Source organism: Ranitomeya variabilis, chromosome 2 (assembly GCF_051348905.1).
Source record: "Ranitomeya variabilis isolate aRanVar5 chromosome 2, aRanVar5.hap1, whole genome shotgun sequence".
Classification (NCBI taxonomy): Eukaryota; Metazoa; Chordata; class Amphibia; order Anura; family Dendrobatidae; genus Ranitomeya; species Ranitomeya variabilis.
Window position 1 is genome coordinate 215,017,888 of NC_135233.1, and position 19,929 is coordinate 215,037,816.

General features: G+C 45.6%; 1 protein-coding gene across 2 annotated transcripts in view; it reads left to right on the forward strand.

Moving 5' to 3' along the window:
* MAPKAP1 (MAPK associated protein 1) overlaps window positions 1–19,929 on the forward strand; it is a 194,490-nt gene that overhangs the window by 171,980 nt on the left and 2,581 nt on the right. For both annotated transcript variants that reach the window (XM_077283604.1, XM_077283605.1), the window contains one exon: window positions 17,646–17,743. In XM_077283604.1, coding sequence (XP_077139719.1) covers window positions 17,646–17,743 — 98 coding nt within the window. The remainder of the gene's footprint in view (window positions 1–17,645; window positions 17,744–19,929) is intronic.

Genomic DNA, 19,929 nt, shown 5'->3' on the forward strand with positions numbered 1-19,929 from the left:
CATATATGGCAGGTGCCAGCTGTGTTATACAGTCAGCACCCGCCTCTCACAGAAGCAACCAGAGTTCGCTCTGATAGCTGCTGTTTAATCATTTACTGATTTACATAGCACCATTAATTCCTCATCGCTGTCCCCTTTGTGGCTCACACTCTACATTCCCTATCAGTATGTCTTTCGAGTGTGGGAGGAAATCGGAGAACCTGGAGGAAACCCACGCAAACACGGGGAGAACATACAAACTCCTTGTAGATGTTGTCCTTGGTTGGATTTGAACCTAGGACCCCCAGCGCTGCAAAGAGACAGTTCTAACCTCTGAGCCACCATACAGTGCTAACCACTGAGCCATTCATTTAGATGCCTCTAAATTCTGCTAAAAATTTGCAAGAAAATCGGCAGGCGGCTTTTTCTGCTGCATGTGGAACACATCTGAACTGCGGGACCCCACAGATTGAAGTTATAGATGACAATCATCACGTTTTTTTTGCCTTTGCCTCTTCCACTACTTTGTGCACTGCACCATTTCCCAGCGTCACTTTATACAAATATGCAGATTTATATGCCAACTACATTTTGGGAAATCAGGGTTGACCCTTAGGGCTTCTAATGGTCGCCTGTAGTTGCTGGTAACTGTTTGCAGCTGTTCGATCAAAAATATAAAGTAGCCTATCCTTTACCATTTTTCATTATTTTTGTTATTTTTTCCCGTATCGTGGTAGATCTTTGGATGAAAGTTTGCTACATCTTAGATGTTTTTACTTTTTAGTCGCTTCTTCTCTTTGCATCTTTGTAAACGTCTTACCGGTAGCCATCAAGCTTTGTCTGGCGTACAGCCGGCGAGTGAAGCCTGCATGGCCTATCCCATCCAGTTACTACTCTGCCTTTCCGCACGGCTGATCGGGAGGAGGTAGCAAGAAGATTGATGAAGATGGTAGATTCTGGGGCTCCTGCCTCTGTGCTACAGAGGTGGGGGTTTGGTAGCTGTCTTCTGTAGGGACCCTTTCATTTCTTCTCCTATTCTTTAACCTCTAACCTGGGCCTTCTGTCAGTAGCTGTCACTGCCTCTGACAGCTTGATTGATGTCTCTTGCTACAGAAGTGTCTCTGTGCCAGTCATTGCACACGCACACCCTCATATATGTGCACATTTCAACGCGCAGTGAGGCCAAGGCGATGCATGGCTACACCGATGTGTATCATACATGAACAGAAAATAGCTTCTCTGACAAAACTACGGAAGCAATAAGAAGGCAGCAGATTGCAGGCGGGCGCGCTGTTTTGTCTCCGTACCATCGGCGTTATTAACCCCGTGTTTGCTAATCAGTTTTCAGGATGCGACTGTTCAAGCAGTTAATACAGCAGAGGTGGCCAAGTCGGTGACGGGCGATGTTAGATTAACCGTGCCTGTTTGGAGAGCGTCCAAATAAATAATGACAGAGAAGGAAGAAAATGTGTTATGGTATCCTAGACGAGGAAGCCAAGTTGCGAAATTCACACAAGCGGAGCTCCAAATTATCAACAAAGTAAAAGGCTAAAATGTTCCTTTAGCTTCAAACAATATTTACAGACCCTGCCGGAATGAAATCTGGAGACAAACCTCAACGTTTCGACTTTGCCAGTCAACATTTATCACCTTTCCGTAGGAAGTGATCTATGCGAGAAACCATCAAGGTCGAGACTGGGAGGGGAGACTAAAGTCCTGTGTGTACATGGCGCTGTAGTGAGCATGTGCAACTACCACTCCTTTAGGGAGCGAGGCGGTGGTCACACATGCTCACTATCGCTCCATTCCTACAGGGAATTTTGGGATCCCCGTTCTCGTGATTAGTGAGGGACCTTGCTGTTGGACCCCCACAGACTATATATTTATCACCAATCTAAGGATTGGTGATACATGATGTTGTTCATGGTACAACCCCTATATTTAGAGGCTTTCATTCTCTTCCCCCACAGGGAGTGCCCTTGGTTGGTGGATTGCACTATAGCTGTCATTGTGCTTGTTAAATATGCTGCTTTACAAAAGAATATCTGTGAAGTGTTATTGGGGTATTAATGTCTGATAAAGTACTGTCATATGTGTGGAGGCACTAGGGTCAGTGGGTGCTCTCGTCTGTTGGCTGTCTTTAGAAAGACCGCATGGGCCAGGGCTCATCCCACTGAATGCCTCTACTCCTTCCCCTTGGGCAGAACGCTAATCAGGCAACACAGGGTGAGGGTGCCACACTCTGGTAAGGCTACGTTCACATTTGCGTTGTGCGCCGCAGCGTCGGCGCCGCAGCGCACAACGCAAACGAAAACGCGGCAAAACGCACGCTAAAACGCTGCGTTTTGCGCCGCATGCGTCCTTTTTGGCCGAAAGTTGGACACAAAAAAAATGCAACTTGAAGCGTTTCTTGCGTCCAACGCTTGCGGCCATGCGGCGCAAAACGCAGCACAACGCATGTCCATGCGCCCCCATGTTAAATATAGGGGCGCATGATGCATGCGGCGCCGCTGCGGCGCCCGACGCTGCGGCGCTGGCCGCAAATGTGAACGTAGCCTAAGACTTTATTGGATCACCAACAGTCAATAACATATAGTACATTCCCAGCAAGTGCACAAGATGGTGCAAGTATGAGTCTCAGCCTTTCGCTAGCTCACCAGGGATTAGAACATCTGCGACTTTGAGGCATCCAGAGCCAACTACCCAAACCAGCAGCACCCCACTTTTGGCGGGCACCCACAGAGGAGAGATAGCGACAAGCTTAAGAGGCTTACAGAGTACAGCAAGGTATGTTGCTAATTGACCTGAATGTCCCAACCTGCGTTCTCCAAACGGCTTTGTGGGGTCAATGATGGGCAGTGGATCAGATCTATATTCCACCATCTGGGTCTGTGATTCTTAGGCTGACGTCCTGTAGAATCACACTGGTGACAGGAGTAGGGCCCTTTTATGCCCAACAGCTTTCATTTCAGAGCATTGTCCCATAGGATTGGTGGAAGGTGGTGGGGATAATCCCTCATTGTTCAATTAGACTGTATATTTGTCTCCAAAGTTGTGCAGACTAGTAGACCTCGGGGCGGTTGTGATACATAATCAGCAGGCATTCCAATAATTAACATACAACAAGGGTCAACAGAGAGTCTCACGTGACACAATGGCTCATGTCCCTTGACCTACTGAACAAAGGAACAGTACATGTGGCATAATTAAGAATAATTCACCTCCCCCCACCCCCACCCCCCCCCCGCACCACTGGCCAGATTGATGCTGAGTTGTCACAATATATTTAGCATTTGTCCTCGCTTTATGAGCAGTGAGTGTCTTCGGGAGTCCTCTCGAACTCCCACTGTTTCTGAGAATGAATGGAGTTCTGATTTAGCACTGCATACTTGTTAGTTTTCCCTCCTCAGTGGGTTTTCCAACCACCAGCTGTGCAGGGAATGGCAGCAGTTCACTTGGAAGACCCCCACGCTGCAGGGAGAACAAGATAAGGAACCACCATAAGGAAACCAACAGCTCACCACACCTGTAGTGTGTTCATCCAGGGTGCTCTGCAGCTTGAGCAGAGCTTGTCAATATAACCCAGTAAGAGAAAAGCCAGCACTCCATACTTCTTCAGAAACTCCGTCTTTATCGTAATTTTTTTTTTCACTGAACACAGGTCATCAAACACGCATAGCGCTTTGAATAAGAAAGTTTACTTCTGAAACGCGTAAGATGTTTGATGATGACCTGTGTTCAGTGGTTTTAGCAATATTTCGAACACTGCCTAAAACTATCATAAGTTTTAAATAGTATTAATTTTATATGTGCCAAAGGGTACTTCTCCCCCATACCCTCTGAGTTCCAGAGCCCAGGCCCAACTGCAGTCCCCTGTACCATTGACTCCCCCATCCACACAAGCGGTCATATGTTTTTAACAGGGTGAGAGGAGAAAGCTGCTGCCGGACACCATTATCAGTGGATTATCTCCCATGAAAAAAAGGTTTTTGTGTTAAAATTCCAACTGCCCATCCCTTCTTTCTCCCAACATAATTTGTTTGGAGTACAGTCAGGAGGCCTCCATACACATTGGATGCTCAACCAGGCCTGCCATAATCAGCAAGCTCAGCTGACCAGGAATTGTGATAATTCAGAACTGCTAAGAACCCTGGCAAATGTGGAGACTGTGGATGAGTGAGCTGAGCAGTTAATTCCTGTATAGAAATCTATCAGCTGGAGAGGGCTAACTAGAATGTTAGGCGTTAACTCCTCTCCTGGAATATAACTTCCGCGCCCTCTTGGCCAGGTTCTGGGCTTTTGCTAGCAGCTCAGCGAGTTGGAAACAAGCTGTACACTATGTAAGATAAAAGCTCTCATTGCAGGAGAATGACAACAGATAGAAAAAGCAAGTCAATTGCAAACTTACTTATTTTCAGGCTAACTAAATAAATTTAGTACCCATTGTAATCATCTTACTTCTCCCCATTACTTAGACTCCTATGACTTTATATAGACACCAACTACCTGTCATCGTCCTCTTCTCACTGGTGGTTTAATAGTCTAATTCTTCTATCCGTTTAGTCCTTGCTCTTTATACGCTGACCTTGTGGCGAGCTTTTAATCTAAAGAAAGCAGCAGCCTGGACCAATGGTGATACAGGAGGCGTGTCTTAGACTACCTTAGACTCCTCATAGGCACTGCAGCTAACCCATAGGCACAGATCACTACTCTGTCCTAGTGGAGCTGAGCTCGAAAGCCCCGCTAATGAAATTGATATAGTGGGTAAGCTTCGGATGGACTCAAACAAACTGAACTCTAAAAATATATATATAGTTTTCCTCCCCCCTTTAAAATAAAGATGTCTTTTCTTTGTGGGTAATGAAGAGCCTATAACATATCCTTCGCTTTCTCTGAAGATCACATTTCATTCTTCTCGTCACTCAGATGTCACAGTTTTACCATTATCTATATCTCCTGCTCTGAATTTCCTTCCTTTGTCTCCGGTGCCCTCTCGCTTATCACATTTCAGGCATTGCTGGTACTTTTCTATTATCTTTTCTCTCCACCTCTCACTTGGGTTCTGCCTTGAAGGGGGGACAGCTGTACAGGCTGTGTTGCGTTCCAGCAGCAGTGGAGTTAAAACCGATAAGGGGGAAGCCTGCTTTTTTGAAGGAGTCGGGCTATTCATGTGTAAAAGCCGCTGTTCTGGTGTCTCACCAGTGAACGGAGAAACACTCTGTAATTTCTTTTTAATTAGCTGTATGTAAAAGGTCAGTAGATTTCCCAGCATGTCCCTGTCACCGATATGACACCAGGGTACCTGCCATTGGACCCCTTTCCATCGCCTCCTCTGCTCCGAACAACGAGACGTCGCCCGCACATTGCTGTCGTGTAAATATAAGAGCTGCCCTTTTGCAGACTGAATCCTTTCATGTTGCATCAAACAGAACAGTTGTTCTATTCACTGCCCGGAAATATATTGCAATAATAAATATAGTGTGTGTTCATGGAACGGTTGCATCTGCATTGCCGGAGGGGTCTCCAATGGATTTTTGAACATCAGACCCTATTTGATCTCTGACCCCATTGTGTGCCTTGCGAACATTAAGATCATCCGATGAAATCTTTCACCCTTACCGCATCTAAACCTTGTGCTGTGCAAATGCTTAAAATGGCCTCAAAATGTTTCTATATTAAGGAGTCAAGAATATATAAACAGAGAAGGGGGCTGGCTTTGATATTGAAAACAGTGGTTAGCCAGCCCCCTTAAAGCACAGCTGTGATTGCGTGCCGACAAGATGTGATGGGCAAAAACCATATTAAGCTCATATATCTTTGGGGTTGTGCAGCATTAGAAAAATATTTTAAAAACTCATGGCTTCTTTCTTTCAAAAATCGTGGGATGTCTGTTGTATTGCAGCTCAGCTACATTCATGGTACTTCAATGGAGAATTGCATTACTAGACACAACCCATGGTCAAGGGTGGTGCTGCTTCTAGAATAAAGCAGCCATGTTTTCCTATCCATGGACAAACTCTTTAAAGGTGCAATCAGACGGCCGTATAACACGGCCGTGGGACTCAAACCTATTATTCGAGCACGCCAAAGACCGTTAGCGCCGGAGCATGCTCAGATAACGCCTTATCACTACAGAGAACTAATAGAGGAATGAAACTACTTTTGAAGAGACCAGACTTTTTAGAATCTTAAAAATGGCGGGCGCACGCGCAGTGCGCCCGCTGGCCGGCACCTGGGAGATCTTTGGGGTCTCGGCTGCTGGGGGTAGCCGAGACCCCAAAGAACATGATCGGGGTCGGTTTTTACCGACCCCTGTTTTGCGATCGCCGGTAATTAACTGTTTATGTGTAATTCTCTGTCCTCTGATGTGATCGCACATCAGAGGACAGAGAAATAGGGGGATTCGGGGACCCTATCATACTTACCGGTGTCCCTGGGTCCTCCTGTGTCTTCTCCTGCCGGCCGGCTTCTTCCTATAGAAAGAAAATGGCGGGCGCATGCGCAGTGCGCCCGCTCTCTGCTGCCATCTGCCGGCCGGCAGGAGAGAAGAGTTGGGGCTAAAATTAGGGTTAGGGCTAGGGCTAGGGTTAGGGCTAGAGTTAGGGCTAGGGTTAGGGTTAGGGTTGGGGCTAAATTTAGGGTTAGGGTTGGAGCTAAATTTAGGGTTAGGGTTGGGGCTAAATTTAGGGTTAGGGTTGGGGCTAAAGTTAGGGCTATAGTTAGAGTTGGGGCTAAAGTTAGGACTAGGGTTGCGGCTAAAGTTAGGGTTAGGGTTGGGATTAGGGTTTAGATTAGGGTTGGCATTAGGGTTACGTTTGGGATTACGGTTAGGTTTGGGATTAGGGTTAAGGGTAGGGTTGGGATTAGGGGTGTATTGGGATTAGGGTTAGGTTTGAGGTTAGGGTTGAGATTAGGATTAGGGGTGTGTTGGATTTAGGGTTCTGATTAGGGTTATGGTTGTTTTGAGGTTAGGGTTGCGATTATCCTTAGGGTTGTGATTAGGATTATGGATCGGGTTGGCATTAGGGTTAGGCCTCTTTCACACTTCAGTCTTTTGGCGTCAGTCTGAAACGGCCATTTTCATCAAATAGCGGATCCGCCATTTTTTTTGGCGGTTCCGCTATTTTCCCATAGACATGCAATAGCGACGGATTGTGGCGGATGGTCGTCCGTTCCATCCGCCATGTGACGGATCCGTCGAGATTTGGCGGACGTCATCTAGACATTGACGGCCATTGTAGCGTTTTTTGTCTGCGCCGAAATGGCGGTTCGCGACGGATCCGTTGTTACCGTCATTTCGGCGGATCCGTCGCCCCAATCCGCTTTTTCAATTGCGCATGCTCCAAAAAGTAGACACTTTTCCCAGACAACCCCCAAGTAACGGATCCGTCAAAAAAACGGATCCGTTAATACCGTTTTCTCAACAATTGTGACGGATCCGTCACTATGTCGGAGCTGACTGATGCCAAACAACTGAAGTGTGAAAGAAGCCTTAGGGGTGTGTTGGGGTTAGGGTTGGAGTTAGATTTGGGGGGTTTCCACTGTTTAGGTACATCAGGGGGTCTCTAAACGCCACAGCCAATTTTGCGCTCAAAAAGTCAAATGGTGCTCCCTCCCTTCCGAGCTCTGCCGTGCACCCAAACAGTGGTTTACCCCCACATATAGGGCATCAGCGTACTCGGGATAAATTGGACAACAACTTTTGGGGTCCAATTTCTCCTGTTACCCTTGTGAAAATAAAAACTTGGGGGCTAAAAAAAAATTTTTGTGGAAAAAAATAAATATTTTTTATTTTCACAACTCTGCATTATAAACGTCTGTGAAGCACTTGGGCATTCAAAGTTCTCACCACACATCTAGATAAGTTCCTTGGGGGCTCTAGTTTCCAAAATGGGGTCACTTGTGGGGGGTTTCTACTGTTTAGGTACATCAGGGTCTCTGCAAACGCAACATAATGCCCGCAGACCATTCTATCAAAGTCCGCATTCCAAAATGGGGTTCCTTCCCTTCCGAGCACTGCCATGCGCTCAAACAGTGGTCCCCACCACACATGGGGTATCAGTGTACTCAGCACAAATTGGACAACAACTTTTGGGGTCCAATTTCTCTTGTTACCCTTGTCAAAATAAAAACTTGGGGGCTAAAAAATCTTTTTTGTGGAAAAAAAAAAATATTTTTTATTTTCACGACTCTGCATTATAAACTTCTGTGAAGCAGATGGGCATTCAAAGTTCTCACCACACATCTAGATAAGTTCCTTGGGGGGTCTAGTTTCCAAAATGGGGTCACTTGTGGGGGGTTTCTACTGTTTAGGTACATAGAGATAAGGAGAACGAGGGAGTATATTGGGTACCAAAAATTTATTAAGAATATAATGTATAAATACAAGCAATAATTATATATTTAAACAACCAGAAATACAAACAACATGTAAAGTGCATATAGGATGAGGACAGGAAAACCCATCTGGTGCACAGGGCCCTAAAGGTAAGTCAATCTGCACTATGGCGCGGATAGATGGAAAAAATAGTCATACAGTGCCATGTGGCTACACAAGTACAATATAAGGACACCGGTAGTCAGTAGTAGAAACCACAAGGCATGCTTACCGCAATAATGACAGGGCTGCACCTGGGCACCAGGCTGGGACCAAAAGGGAGACCCCCAAATCAAGGGCTCTGCAAATGCAACATAATGCCCGCAGACCATTCTATCAAAGTCTGCATTCCAAAACGGCGCTCCTTCCCTTCCGAGCTCTGCCATGCGCCCAAACAGTGGTTTACCCCAACATATGGGGTATCAGCCTACTCAGCATAAATTGCACAATAAATTTTGGGGTCCAATTTCTCCTGTTACCCTTGAGAAAATAAAAAATTGCAGGCTAAAAAATCATTTTTGAGGAAAAAAAAAGGATTTTTTATTTTCACGGCTCTACTTTATAAATTTCTGTGAAGAACTTGGGGGTTTAAAGTGCTCACCGCACATCTAGATAAGTTCCTTAAGTGGTCTAGTTTCCAAAATGGGGTCACTTGTGGGGGGTTTCTACTGTTTAGGCACATCAGGGGCTCTCCAAACGCGACATGGTGTCCGATCTCAATTCCAGCCAATTCTACATTGAAGAAGTAAAACGGCACTCCTTCTCTTCCAAGCTCTGCGGTGCGCCCAAACAGTGGTTTACCCCCACATATGGGGTATCGCCACACTCAGGAGAAATTGCACAACAACTTTTGTGGTCTAATTTCTCCTGTTACCCTTGTCAAAATAAAAATTTGGGGGCAAAAAGATCATTTTTGAAAAAAAATGCGACTTTTTATTTTCACGGCTCTACGCTATAACCTTCCGTGAAGCACCTGGGGGTTTAAAGTGCTCACCACACATCTAGATAAGTTCCTTAAGGGGTCTAGTTTCCAAAATGGTATCACTTGTGGGGGGATTCCACTGTTTAGGCACATCAGGGGCTCTCCAAACGCGACATGGCGTCCGATCTCAATTCCAGCCAATTCTACATCGAAAAAGTAAAACGGCACTCCTTCTCTTCCAAGCTCTGCAGTGCGCCCAAACAGTGGTTTACCCCCACATATGGGGTATCGATGTACTCAGGAGAAATTGCACAACAACTTTTGTGGTCTAATTTCTCCTGTTACCCTTGTGAAAATAAATATTTTGGGGCAAAAAGATCATTTTTGTAGAAAAAATGCGATTTTTTTATTTTCACTGCTCTACGTTATAAACTTCTGAGAAGCACCTGGGGGTTTAAAGTGCTCACCACACATCTAGTAAGGTTCCTTAAGGGGTCTAGTTTCCAAAATGGGGTCACTTGTGGGGGGCTTCTACTGTTTAGGCACATCAGGGGCTCTCCAAATGCGACATGGCGTCCAATCTCAATTCCAGCCAATTCTACATTGAAAAAGTAAAACGGCACTCCTTCTCTTCCAAGCTCTGCGGTGCGCCCAAACAGTGGTTTACCCCCACATATGGGGTATCAACATACTCAGGAGAAATTGCACAACAACTTTTGTGGTCTAATTTCTCCTGTTACCCTTGTGAAAATAAGAATTTGTGGGCGAAAAGATCATTTTTGTGTAAACAAATGCGATTTTTTATTTTCACGGCTCTACTTTATAAACTTCTGTGAAGCACTTGGGGGCTCAAAGTGCTGACCACACATCTAGTCAAGTTCCTTAAGGGGTCTAGTTTCCAAAATGGGGTCACTTTTGGGGGGTTTCTACTGTTTAGGCACATCAGGGGCTCTCTAAACGTGACATGGCATCCGATCTCAATTCCAGCCAATTCTGCATTGAAAAAGTCAAACGGCGCTCCTTCTCTTCCAAGCTCTGCGGTGCACCCAAACAGTGGTTTACCCCCACATATGGGGTATCGGCGTATTCAGGAGAAATTGCACAACAACATTTATGGTTAAATTTCTGTTTTTACACTTGTGAAAATAAAAAAAAATGGTTCTGAAGCAAAATGTTTGCAAAAAAAAGTTAAATGTTCATTTTTGCCTTCCACATTGTTTCAGTTCCTGTGAAGCACGTAAAGGGTTAATAAACTTCTTGAATGTGGTTTTGAGCACCTTGAGGGGTGCAGTTTTTAGAATGGTGTCACACTTGGTTATTTTCTATCATATTGACCCCTCAAAATGACTTCAAATGTGATGTGGTCCCTAAAAAAAAAATGGTGTTGTAAAAATGAGAAATTGCTGGTCAACTTTTAACCCTTATAACTCCCTAACAAAAAAAAATTTTGGTTCCAAAATTGTGCTGATGTAAAGTAGACATGTGGGAAATGTTATTTATTAACTATTTTTTGTGACATATCTCTGATTTAAGGGCATAAAAATCCAAATTTTGAAAATTGCTAAATTTTTAAATTTTTTGCCATATTTCCATTTTTTTCATAAATAATCGCAAGTAATATCGAAGAAATGTTACCACTAACATGAAGTACAATATGTCACGAAAAAACAATCTCAGAATCAGCGGGATCCGATAAAGCGTTCCAGAGTTATAACCTCATAAAGTGACAGTGGTCAGAATTGTAAAAATTGGCCTGGTCATTAAGTACCAAATTGGCTCTGTCACTAAGGGGTTAAACTAAAGTAAATAATGACAACATTCAATAGCGCTTAGGGTACTGTCACACAGTGGCACTTTGGTCGCTACGACGGTACGATCCGTGACGTTCCAGCGGTATCCATACGATATCGCAGTGTCTGACACGCTACTGCGATCAGGGACCCAGCTGAGAATCGTACGTCGTAGCAGATCGTGTGGAACTTTCTTTCGCCGTCAAGTGTCCCGCTGTGGCGGCATGATTGCATCGTGTGACAAAGGTGTGCACGATATTCCCAATGTCCCGTATGACTTCTACATCGCAACTACGTCATGAAATTATCGCTCCAGCGCCGTGTATTGCAACGTGTGACCGCAGTCTACGACGCTGGAACGATAATCATACGACGCTGCAACGTCACAGATCGTGCCGTCGTAACGACGAAAGTGCCACTGTGTGACAGTACCCTTACACAGGTGGTAATTTAACTTAAAATGAAGTTGATAATAATCATTAAAAATCTGAATAATACTAATAATACATTTTATTCACAGTGTAAAATCAAAAACAAACTGGATTCAGTAAGATGTGCGGTTTTTATTCATTTCATCATCTAAACAAATTTCATAACGAAACATAAATTAAGTAAAAATTTCTCTGTAAACACAAATGTATAGTCATTTTCGTCATTTTCAAAGATCTTTCCTTGACTTCTACCAGGTACAATTTAATGTGTGGGGACGGGATTGTGTGTCATAATGTGGTGGGAGGGCGAGATTATGTGTGGTAATGTGGTGGGGGGCGGGATTATGTGTGCTAATGTGGTGGGAGGCGGGATTATGTGTGGTAATGTGGGGGGCGGAGCTACTGTGCAGGGGGCGGGATTGTGTGTGGTAATGTGGGAGGGCGAGATTATGTGTGGTAATGTGGTGGGAGGCGGGATTATGTGTGGTAATGTGGTGGGAGGCGGGATTATGTGTGGTAATGTGGTGGGGGGCGGGATTATGTGTGGTAATGTGGTGGGGGGCGGGATTATGTGTGGTAATGTGGTGGGGGGCGGGATTATGTGTGGTAATGTGGTGAGGGGCGAGATTATGTGTGGTAATGTGGGGGGATTATGTGTGGTGATGTGGTGGGGGGCGGGATTATGTGGTGATGTGGTGGGGGGGCGGGATTATGTGTGGTGATGTGGTGGGGGGCGAGATTGTGTGGTGATGTGGTGGGGGGCGGGATTGTGTGTGGTAATGTGGGGGGCGGGATTGTGTGTGGTAATGTGGGGGGCGGGATTGTGTGTGGTGATGTGTTGGGGTCGGAATTATGTGTGGTAATGTTGGGGGTGGGATTGTGTGGTAATGTGGGGGGCGAGATTATCTGTGGCGATGTGGGGGGCAGGATTATGCATGGTGATGTGGGGGGGAGCGGGATTATGCGTAGTGATGTGGGGGGCGGGATTATGTGTGGTAATGTGGGCGGAATTGTGTAGTAATGTGGGGTGGGGGTGGGATTGTGTGTGGTGATGGGGTGGGGGGGCGGAATTATGTGTGGTGATGTGTTGGGGGCGGGATTATGTGGTGATGTGGTGGGGGGTGGGATTATGTGTGGTGATGTGGTGGGGCGGAGCTACTGTGCAGGGGGCGGGATTATCGAGTGTGATGTGGGGGGCGGGATTATGTGTGGTAATGTGGTGGGGGGCGGGATTATATGTGGTAATGGGGTGGGAGAGCGGGATTATGGGTGGTAATGAGGTGGGAGGGCGAGATTATGGGTGGTAATGGGGTGGGGGGGCGGTCTTATGGGTGGTGATGTGGTGGGGGACGGGATTATGTGTGGTAATGTGGTGGGGGACGGGATTATGTGTGGTGATGTGGGGGGCCGGATTATGTGTGGTGATGTGGTGGGGGGGCGGGATTATGTGTGGTGATGTGGGGGGCGGGATTGTGTGGTGATGTGGTGGGGGGCGGGATTGTGTGTGGTAATGTGGGAGGCGGGATTGTGTGTGGTGATGTGTTGGGGTCGGAATAATGTGGGGGGTGGGATTGTGGTAATGTTGTGGGGGGGCGGGATTATCTGTGGTGATGTGGGGGGCAAGATTATGCATGGTGATGTGGGGGGAGCGGGATTATGCGTGGTGATGTGGGGGGCAGGATTATGTGTGGTAATGTGGTGGGCGGAATTGTGTAGTAATGTGGGGTGGGGGTGGGATTGTGTGTGGTGATGGGGTGGGGGGGCGGAATTATGTGTGGTGATGTGTTGGGGGCGGGATTATGTGGTGATGTGGTGGGGGGTGGGATTATGTGTGGTGATGTGGTGGGGCGGAGCTACTGTGCAGGGGGCGGAATTAGCGAGTGATGTGGGGGGCGGGATTATGTGTGGTAATGTGGTGGGGGGCGGGATTATGTGGTAATGTGGTGGGGGACGGGATTACGTGTGGTAATGGGGTGGGGGAGCGGGATTATGGGTGGTAATGGGGTGGGAAAGCGGGATTATGGGTGGTAATGAGGTGGGAGGGCGGGATTATGGGTGGTAAAGGGGTGGGGGGCGGGATTATGGGTGGTGATGGGGTGGAAGGGCGGGATTATGGGTGGTGATGGGGTGGGGGGCGGGATTATGGGTGGTGATGGGGTGGGGGGCGGGATTATGGGTGGTGATGGGGTGGGGGGCGGGATTATGGGTGGTGATGGGGTGGGGGGGCGGGATTATGGGTGGTGATGGGGTGGGGGGGCGGGATTATGGGTGGTGATGTGGTGGAGGGGTGGGATTATGGGGGGTGGGGGGTGGGATTATGGGTGGTGATGGGGTGGGGGGTGGGATTGTAGGTGGTGATGGGGTGGGGGGGCGGGATTGTGTGCCGTGATACGGTGGGGGGCGGGATTGTGTGCCGTGATACGGTGGGGGGTGGGATTGTGTGCCGTGATACGGTGGGGGGCGGGATTGTGTGCCGTGATACGGTGGGGGGCGGGATTGTGTGCCGTGATACGGTGGGGGGCGGGATTGTGTGCCGTGATGGGTTGGGGGGCGAGATTGTGTGCGGTGATGGGTTGGGGGGCGAGATTGTGTGCGGTGATGGGTTGGGGGAGAGATTGTGTGCGGTGATGGGTTGGGGGGCGAGATTGTGTGCGGTGATGGGTTGGGGGGCGAGATTGTGTGCGGTGATGTGGGGGGCGGGATTGTGTGCAGTAATGAAGTGGGGGGCGGGATTGTGTGTGATGTGGTGGGAGGCGGAGCTACTGTGCAGGGGGCGGGATTAGCGAGTAATCGCGATGCCTCAGAGATATATATATATATATATATATATATATAGATGTGGCCAACTCCAGAAAAATAAAATTTGGAACTGACGAACAATCTTAGATTTTTCGTGCATGTAAGGCTACTTTCACACTTCCGTCTTTTTTGCTCTGTTGCAATCCGTCGTTATGGGCAAAAAACGGATCCTGCAAATGTGCTTTCAGGATGCGTTTTTTGCCCATAGACTTGAATAAGCAACGGATCGCGACGGATGGGCACACGTCACATCCGTCGTGCGACGGATGCGTCGTGTTTTGGCGGACGCGACGCACTAAAAAACGTTCAGTGTAACTTTTTTTGTGCGACGTGTCTGCCATTTCCGACCGCGCATGCGCGGCCGGAAGTCCACCCCCTCCTCCCCGCTCATCACAATGGGCAGCGGATGCGTTGTAAAACTGCATCCGCTACCCACGTTGTGCTAAATTTAGCACAACGTCCGTCGGTACGTCGGGCCGACGGTTTGTGACGGCCCCGTACCGATTGAAATGTGAAAGTAGCCTAAGATAAAAAAGGATGCAGTGAAATTTAGGGAGGGTTTCCATAACCCAATTACTTAGGTTGGACCGCCATCACTCTGTCCGGTCAGTATCCAGAATGCGGAACCGCTACTCACCATATAGTATTAATGTGTTGTATTTAGTGACATCTTGTCAGCAGGTAATAGATGTAATAGAATTGGAGCTGCATGTTACACCCGGCTAGCTACAGGAAGGTTAATGATGCGCCTTTATGATTATATTTGGGTGCAGTGAGGTACAGGCGCCGACAACAGTGACAGGAGTGAAGAGATGTGACATTAGACGGAGACTGATATGGACACAATGCTTAGGTTTACCTATTTTTGGAAAGCTCCCATCCATCTCTCCTCTCCTCTTGTCTCTTCCGATCTTCCTTGATAGAACAAGTTAGGTTTTCTATGCACAATGCAAAAGTTTATATATATATATATATATATATATATATATATATATATATATATATATATATATATATATATATATATATATATACATACACATTTTTTTAGGCTATCTTTTAGGTTTTTGACTTGTTTACGCATCTTTTTTACTTTTAGTTCTTCGCGTGTTAGCAGTAGTTCATCTTCTCTGCTCGCTCCTCCATCACTCTCTCCCACCTACTCCTACATTTCACACCTATTCATCATCATCTCCACAAGCAGTAAACTTTCCAGATTTGTCTGCAAGAAAAGTCACGGCTCGTCCCCTATTAGAATAATGGGATGTGTTAGCTGGCTGGAGTCCTGCCACACAAGATGCACAGTATTGTGACTCCCACTGTCACTCTGTCACAACTGCTGATAAAATAGGCAGTGATTTTATAACTAGCATTTAATGTGACGGACTAATGTCTGGAGGACCCCGGAGTGGTGGAGTGCATTAGGTAGGATTGTCAACTAGTGGAAATGCTTGTACTTCAGCTCGAAAATCTGGAAAAAAAAACAAAACAAAGGACTCTAATTAAAATGTTCAAATCAGATGAAGAGGAGAGCAGAATTGGTTTTGGTGACAGTTTTATGGTATTACGGAGTAAGATGTTACCTGAAAAGATCACATAGTGTTCTGCCGGTAATTTTCTCCTATTTCAATTAACATGCACATTGGGCTCAGCTAAACATTAAAAGAAAGAGTGAGGAGCATCTGCCATCTCCAGCTCTGTACATTCAAGTGGTCGAGAGATCCAGAGTTAGAAGATACCGGTAGATTGGCCGAGTCCAACAGGTCTACGAAATTGGCACAGGTTAAAGATTAGGCATGTTAAGACCACCTTTCTTCTCAAGTCTTGTTTCCAGCATTCCTATTAATAGAGGTCCTCACTATCAGCCATAGAGGGGAACCAAAACTCTGGAGGACCCAACCCATTAGTACCCTACTATTAGATGCTGATACAAGTAGAAGCCATGGACTACGTCTAATCCTTTGCATCATTGCTGAAGTTGGGACTTTCCAGTAGCTGGTTGTAAAGGTCCCAGTAGTCCAAACCCAATGGAAAGCACTTTTCCCGAAGACCTTTTTAGGGTATATTGACTACTTTGTGGAAGGTATGGCACTTTGGACTTTCCTCTGTCAGAAAAAAAAATGGCTCATGTTTTGGAGGACTTTGGATGCAATTAATTTGCTTTGTACATTTCCCTGTTAGCAGTTAGTGTAAGAACAATGAAAAACCAATAAAATTCCTCTGATGACAGTTGATTGCAAAGATTACAACGCTCCGCAGCCCCTAAAGGAATGAATGGAGCATAAATACTGCCCTCCATTCTAACAAGAATAAAAGTGGCCCGTTGTGCTGATCGGTCTGTTCTCAGACCTCCACCAATCTATATCCTGTGCATAGGAAACACCTTGTTTTCACCGTAGAACTCCTTTAAGTTGTAAGAGTTTTTTAGGACGTTTCTTCCATTCATCTCCGTGCCGCTCATTAGTATTTCCCCTACACCCATGACACCCACCTTCACCCTCCTTTGCATGTACGATAGGTGCACGGTGAATAATGTGCATATTTGTTACTCCAGTATTCAGCATTTCTGCTCCTTTTCTAAACACTTTCATCCTCCTAATTACAAAAACAAATGGTTCTGCTTGAGGCAGCGAGGAATATATGAAGCAAAGTTTAATTTGTGATATGATTTAAGGAAGTTATATATTTGTTCCCCCCCTCTTTAAATCATTAGGCAGCGTCCAGAGAAGATGAATGCTTCGTAATTATATTTAATTATGCAGTTCCATGATAAAATGTACCACGTCCACAGATTGCTAAATGTAATAAAAATGACCCTCGGAAAAACTCTTACCTTGAATGTGTGGCTCTTCGAGGGATATGTGGGGATGGCGCTGAGAAAAATGGCCATTTGTATAATATTCTATGATCCTTAATCTCTTAGCCTATAAATAATATTGGGGCAGTATTCGGGGTGCGGCGCTCATTTGAAGTTGTGGAGCGGCGTGAAAAGTCTCACTTACTGGTTCTGTGTGTCTAGAAGAAAGATCGCAGCCAGTATAACCTCCAATGATCCTTAGGCCAAATTCAGGCATCCGGGAAACATGGACCTCGTCCATCCTAGAACTAGGCGCCTCTTATGTACTTACAAAGCAGTTAACTCAAGTCAGTTGGTTCCACTGAGGCTTCTCTTTGGCGTAAATCGCCTAGTTTTGTGTTTATGGTTTTTTTTACTTTCTGTAGGCATTTGCCTCCCTTCTGCACCACCAATGGAATATTTGACTTATTTTGCCCACTGGTTATGTATGCAGATCTGATTGTAGGTATGGACCAGCAGATTTTGATTTTTTTTTTCTTGATCTCCGCAGGCCATGCAATGTTCAAGCTGACCTACCTCAACAACCACGATTACAAGCATCTGTACTTTGAATCGGACGCAGCTACTGTTAACGAGATTGTTTTAAAGGTTTGTTTTATTGTCTAGACTTATAAATGGAATCTGTCATTACTTTTTTGCTTAGCTCAGGCCCAGAGTTTTTGAATATTTTATCAGACAACTTCTACAAACTTTTTACCAGCTACCACAAACTTATTATTTGGAACCTCGGGGGAATGGCTTGTTGATCCATGGCATACTTCTGGACCATTCTAGGGCTCCTGATCTTCTCTTTGTTACTCTTGTCCAATTAGATGCTATGCCACGTCAATGCCATCCAAAAGATTTTATTGAACCGGCTATTGTGCCCAGATAACCATTCAGATGGTCCCACCTACTAGAGTCCAACTGAAGTTCCCCCCGATCAATACCCAGCCAAGAGAGCTTAAAACCAATGTAGCAAATATTTTACCATACTACATACCAATCCTATAGTGTCCATAAATATAAATATGCCAACTATGTATGCACAGTGCCTACGTAATGTTCCAAGGTGGCATTAGTGCCGGTACAATAATATAAATGGTAACCCGTCAAGTTCCCTAAATCTCCCTCCAGTACTGATTTACAGCATTGCCAATCATGTCATCGATATCCTTTATGGCAGATCTTGTATTCGCTAAAACAAGTTTGATTTCCGTCTTCGGCATATACAAGTTAGCCTAACGGGGCGTTGCTTCATCCAGAGCATTTGGGCTTTAGATGCTGTGATCAAGCCTCCCAATTACCCCCTGGACTTGACTCAGATCCTCCTTAATTGCCATATCATGTCTTCAGCATTATTATTTTTTCCTGGGCATGCACAGAGTGATGATGAATCTGGGGATGCTGCACCCGGCTTCACTGCGTATGCTTGGATAAGAAGGATATCACTCGCGTACTCAAGGCTTCTGGCACTTGCGGAGATGGCATGGCCATTGAGGAGAACGTCAGTCACACCAAGAGGAGTAAGGCGTATGATTACCTACGGGCAAAGCGATGCCTTTATGGACTAATTTACAAAGGGCAACATTAAAAGTTTTTAGCCAATTCCACCCCCCCAACAAAATAAATTGAGCCGGAGTATAAGTTGATATGCATGCATCGTATAGGAGCATGTTCACACTGGCCAGTAAACAAACAAAACCTAAGACAGAAACAAAATGAGCAACTACCCTTCTGTAAGTAAGTAAAAAGTAATAGTGCATATAAATATCACAGGGTACTTAGTAAACACTGTAAATCGTAAAAGCTATCCCACCACAGCAAGGTGACCCAAACTGGGATGGTCCATACTATTGCTAATATTAAAATTTTATCGTGTGTCAAAAACAACCTCAATGTGAATAAGGGCAGAGCAAGATCAGAACCTGACTGTGAGTCAGTCATGGGGAAGTTATATAAATGTAATGGCCAGATCAAAGAAAAGAACCTAAAGCAAAACCTCAAAAAATGAGCCACAGTATAAATTGGTGTGCATGCAACGTATAGGGTCATGTTCACACTGGCCAGTAAACAAACAAAACCTAAGCAGAAACAAAATGAGCAAATACCCTTCTGTAAATAAGTAAAAAGTAATAGTACATATAAATAACATAGAGCATTTAGTAGACACAAAGTGTAAAAACCATCCCAGCACAACAAGGTGACCCTATCGGGATGGTCCTATACTATCTCTAATATTAAAACCTTACTATGTGTCAAAAACAACCACAATGTGAATAATGGTTGCTGGACTGGAGCCCGACTGTGGACACCCAACCTGGGGAATCTATATACACGTCATGCCCAACTCAAAGAAAGGGAGACCATGGCCTTGTATGTACAGAGTACAAGAAATAAAAGTTTTCCAAAATGTCAGGATTTTTCTTCCCGTGAATCTATAATTGGACAAATACCAGAAGGATGAAAGTGAAGGGCCGTCGTCGGTATCGTAGGGCGGGGAAGTACCCGTCACACTGTCCTTGTGTTTGTATCACACAGGCGACCTGTCATCGCGTAGAGAGCCGGCAGAATTGGGACACATAATATGTCTGGGGCTCTTAACTGGAAATGTGAGCCGAGCTACATCGTGTGTATACTCTGAATTCGAGATAATTAGCAATGGATCTAATCGAATGGTTAATTGCAGCTTTTAGATGCACTGAACAGATATTAATAGCCGGCATAAAGCTGACTTCATTATCTGTGTAGTTAAGTGCTGCCATTTCAATTTGAATATAGCGGTAATGAGTATA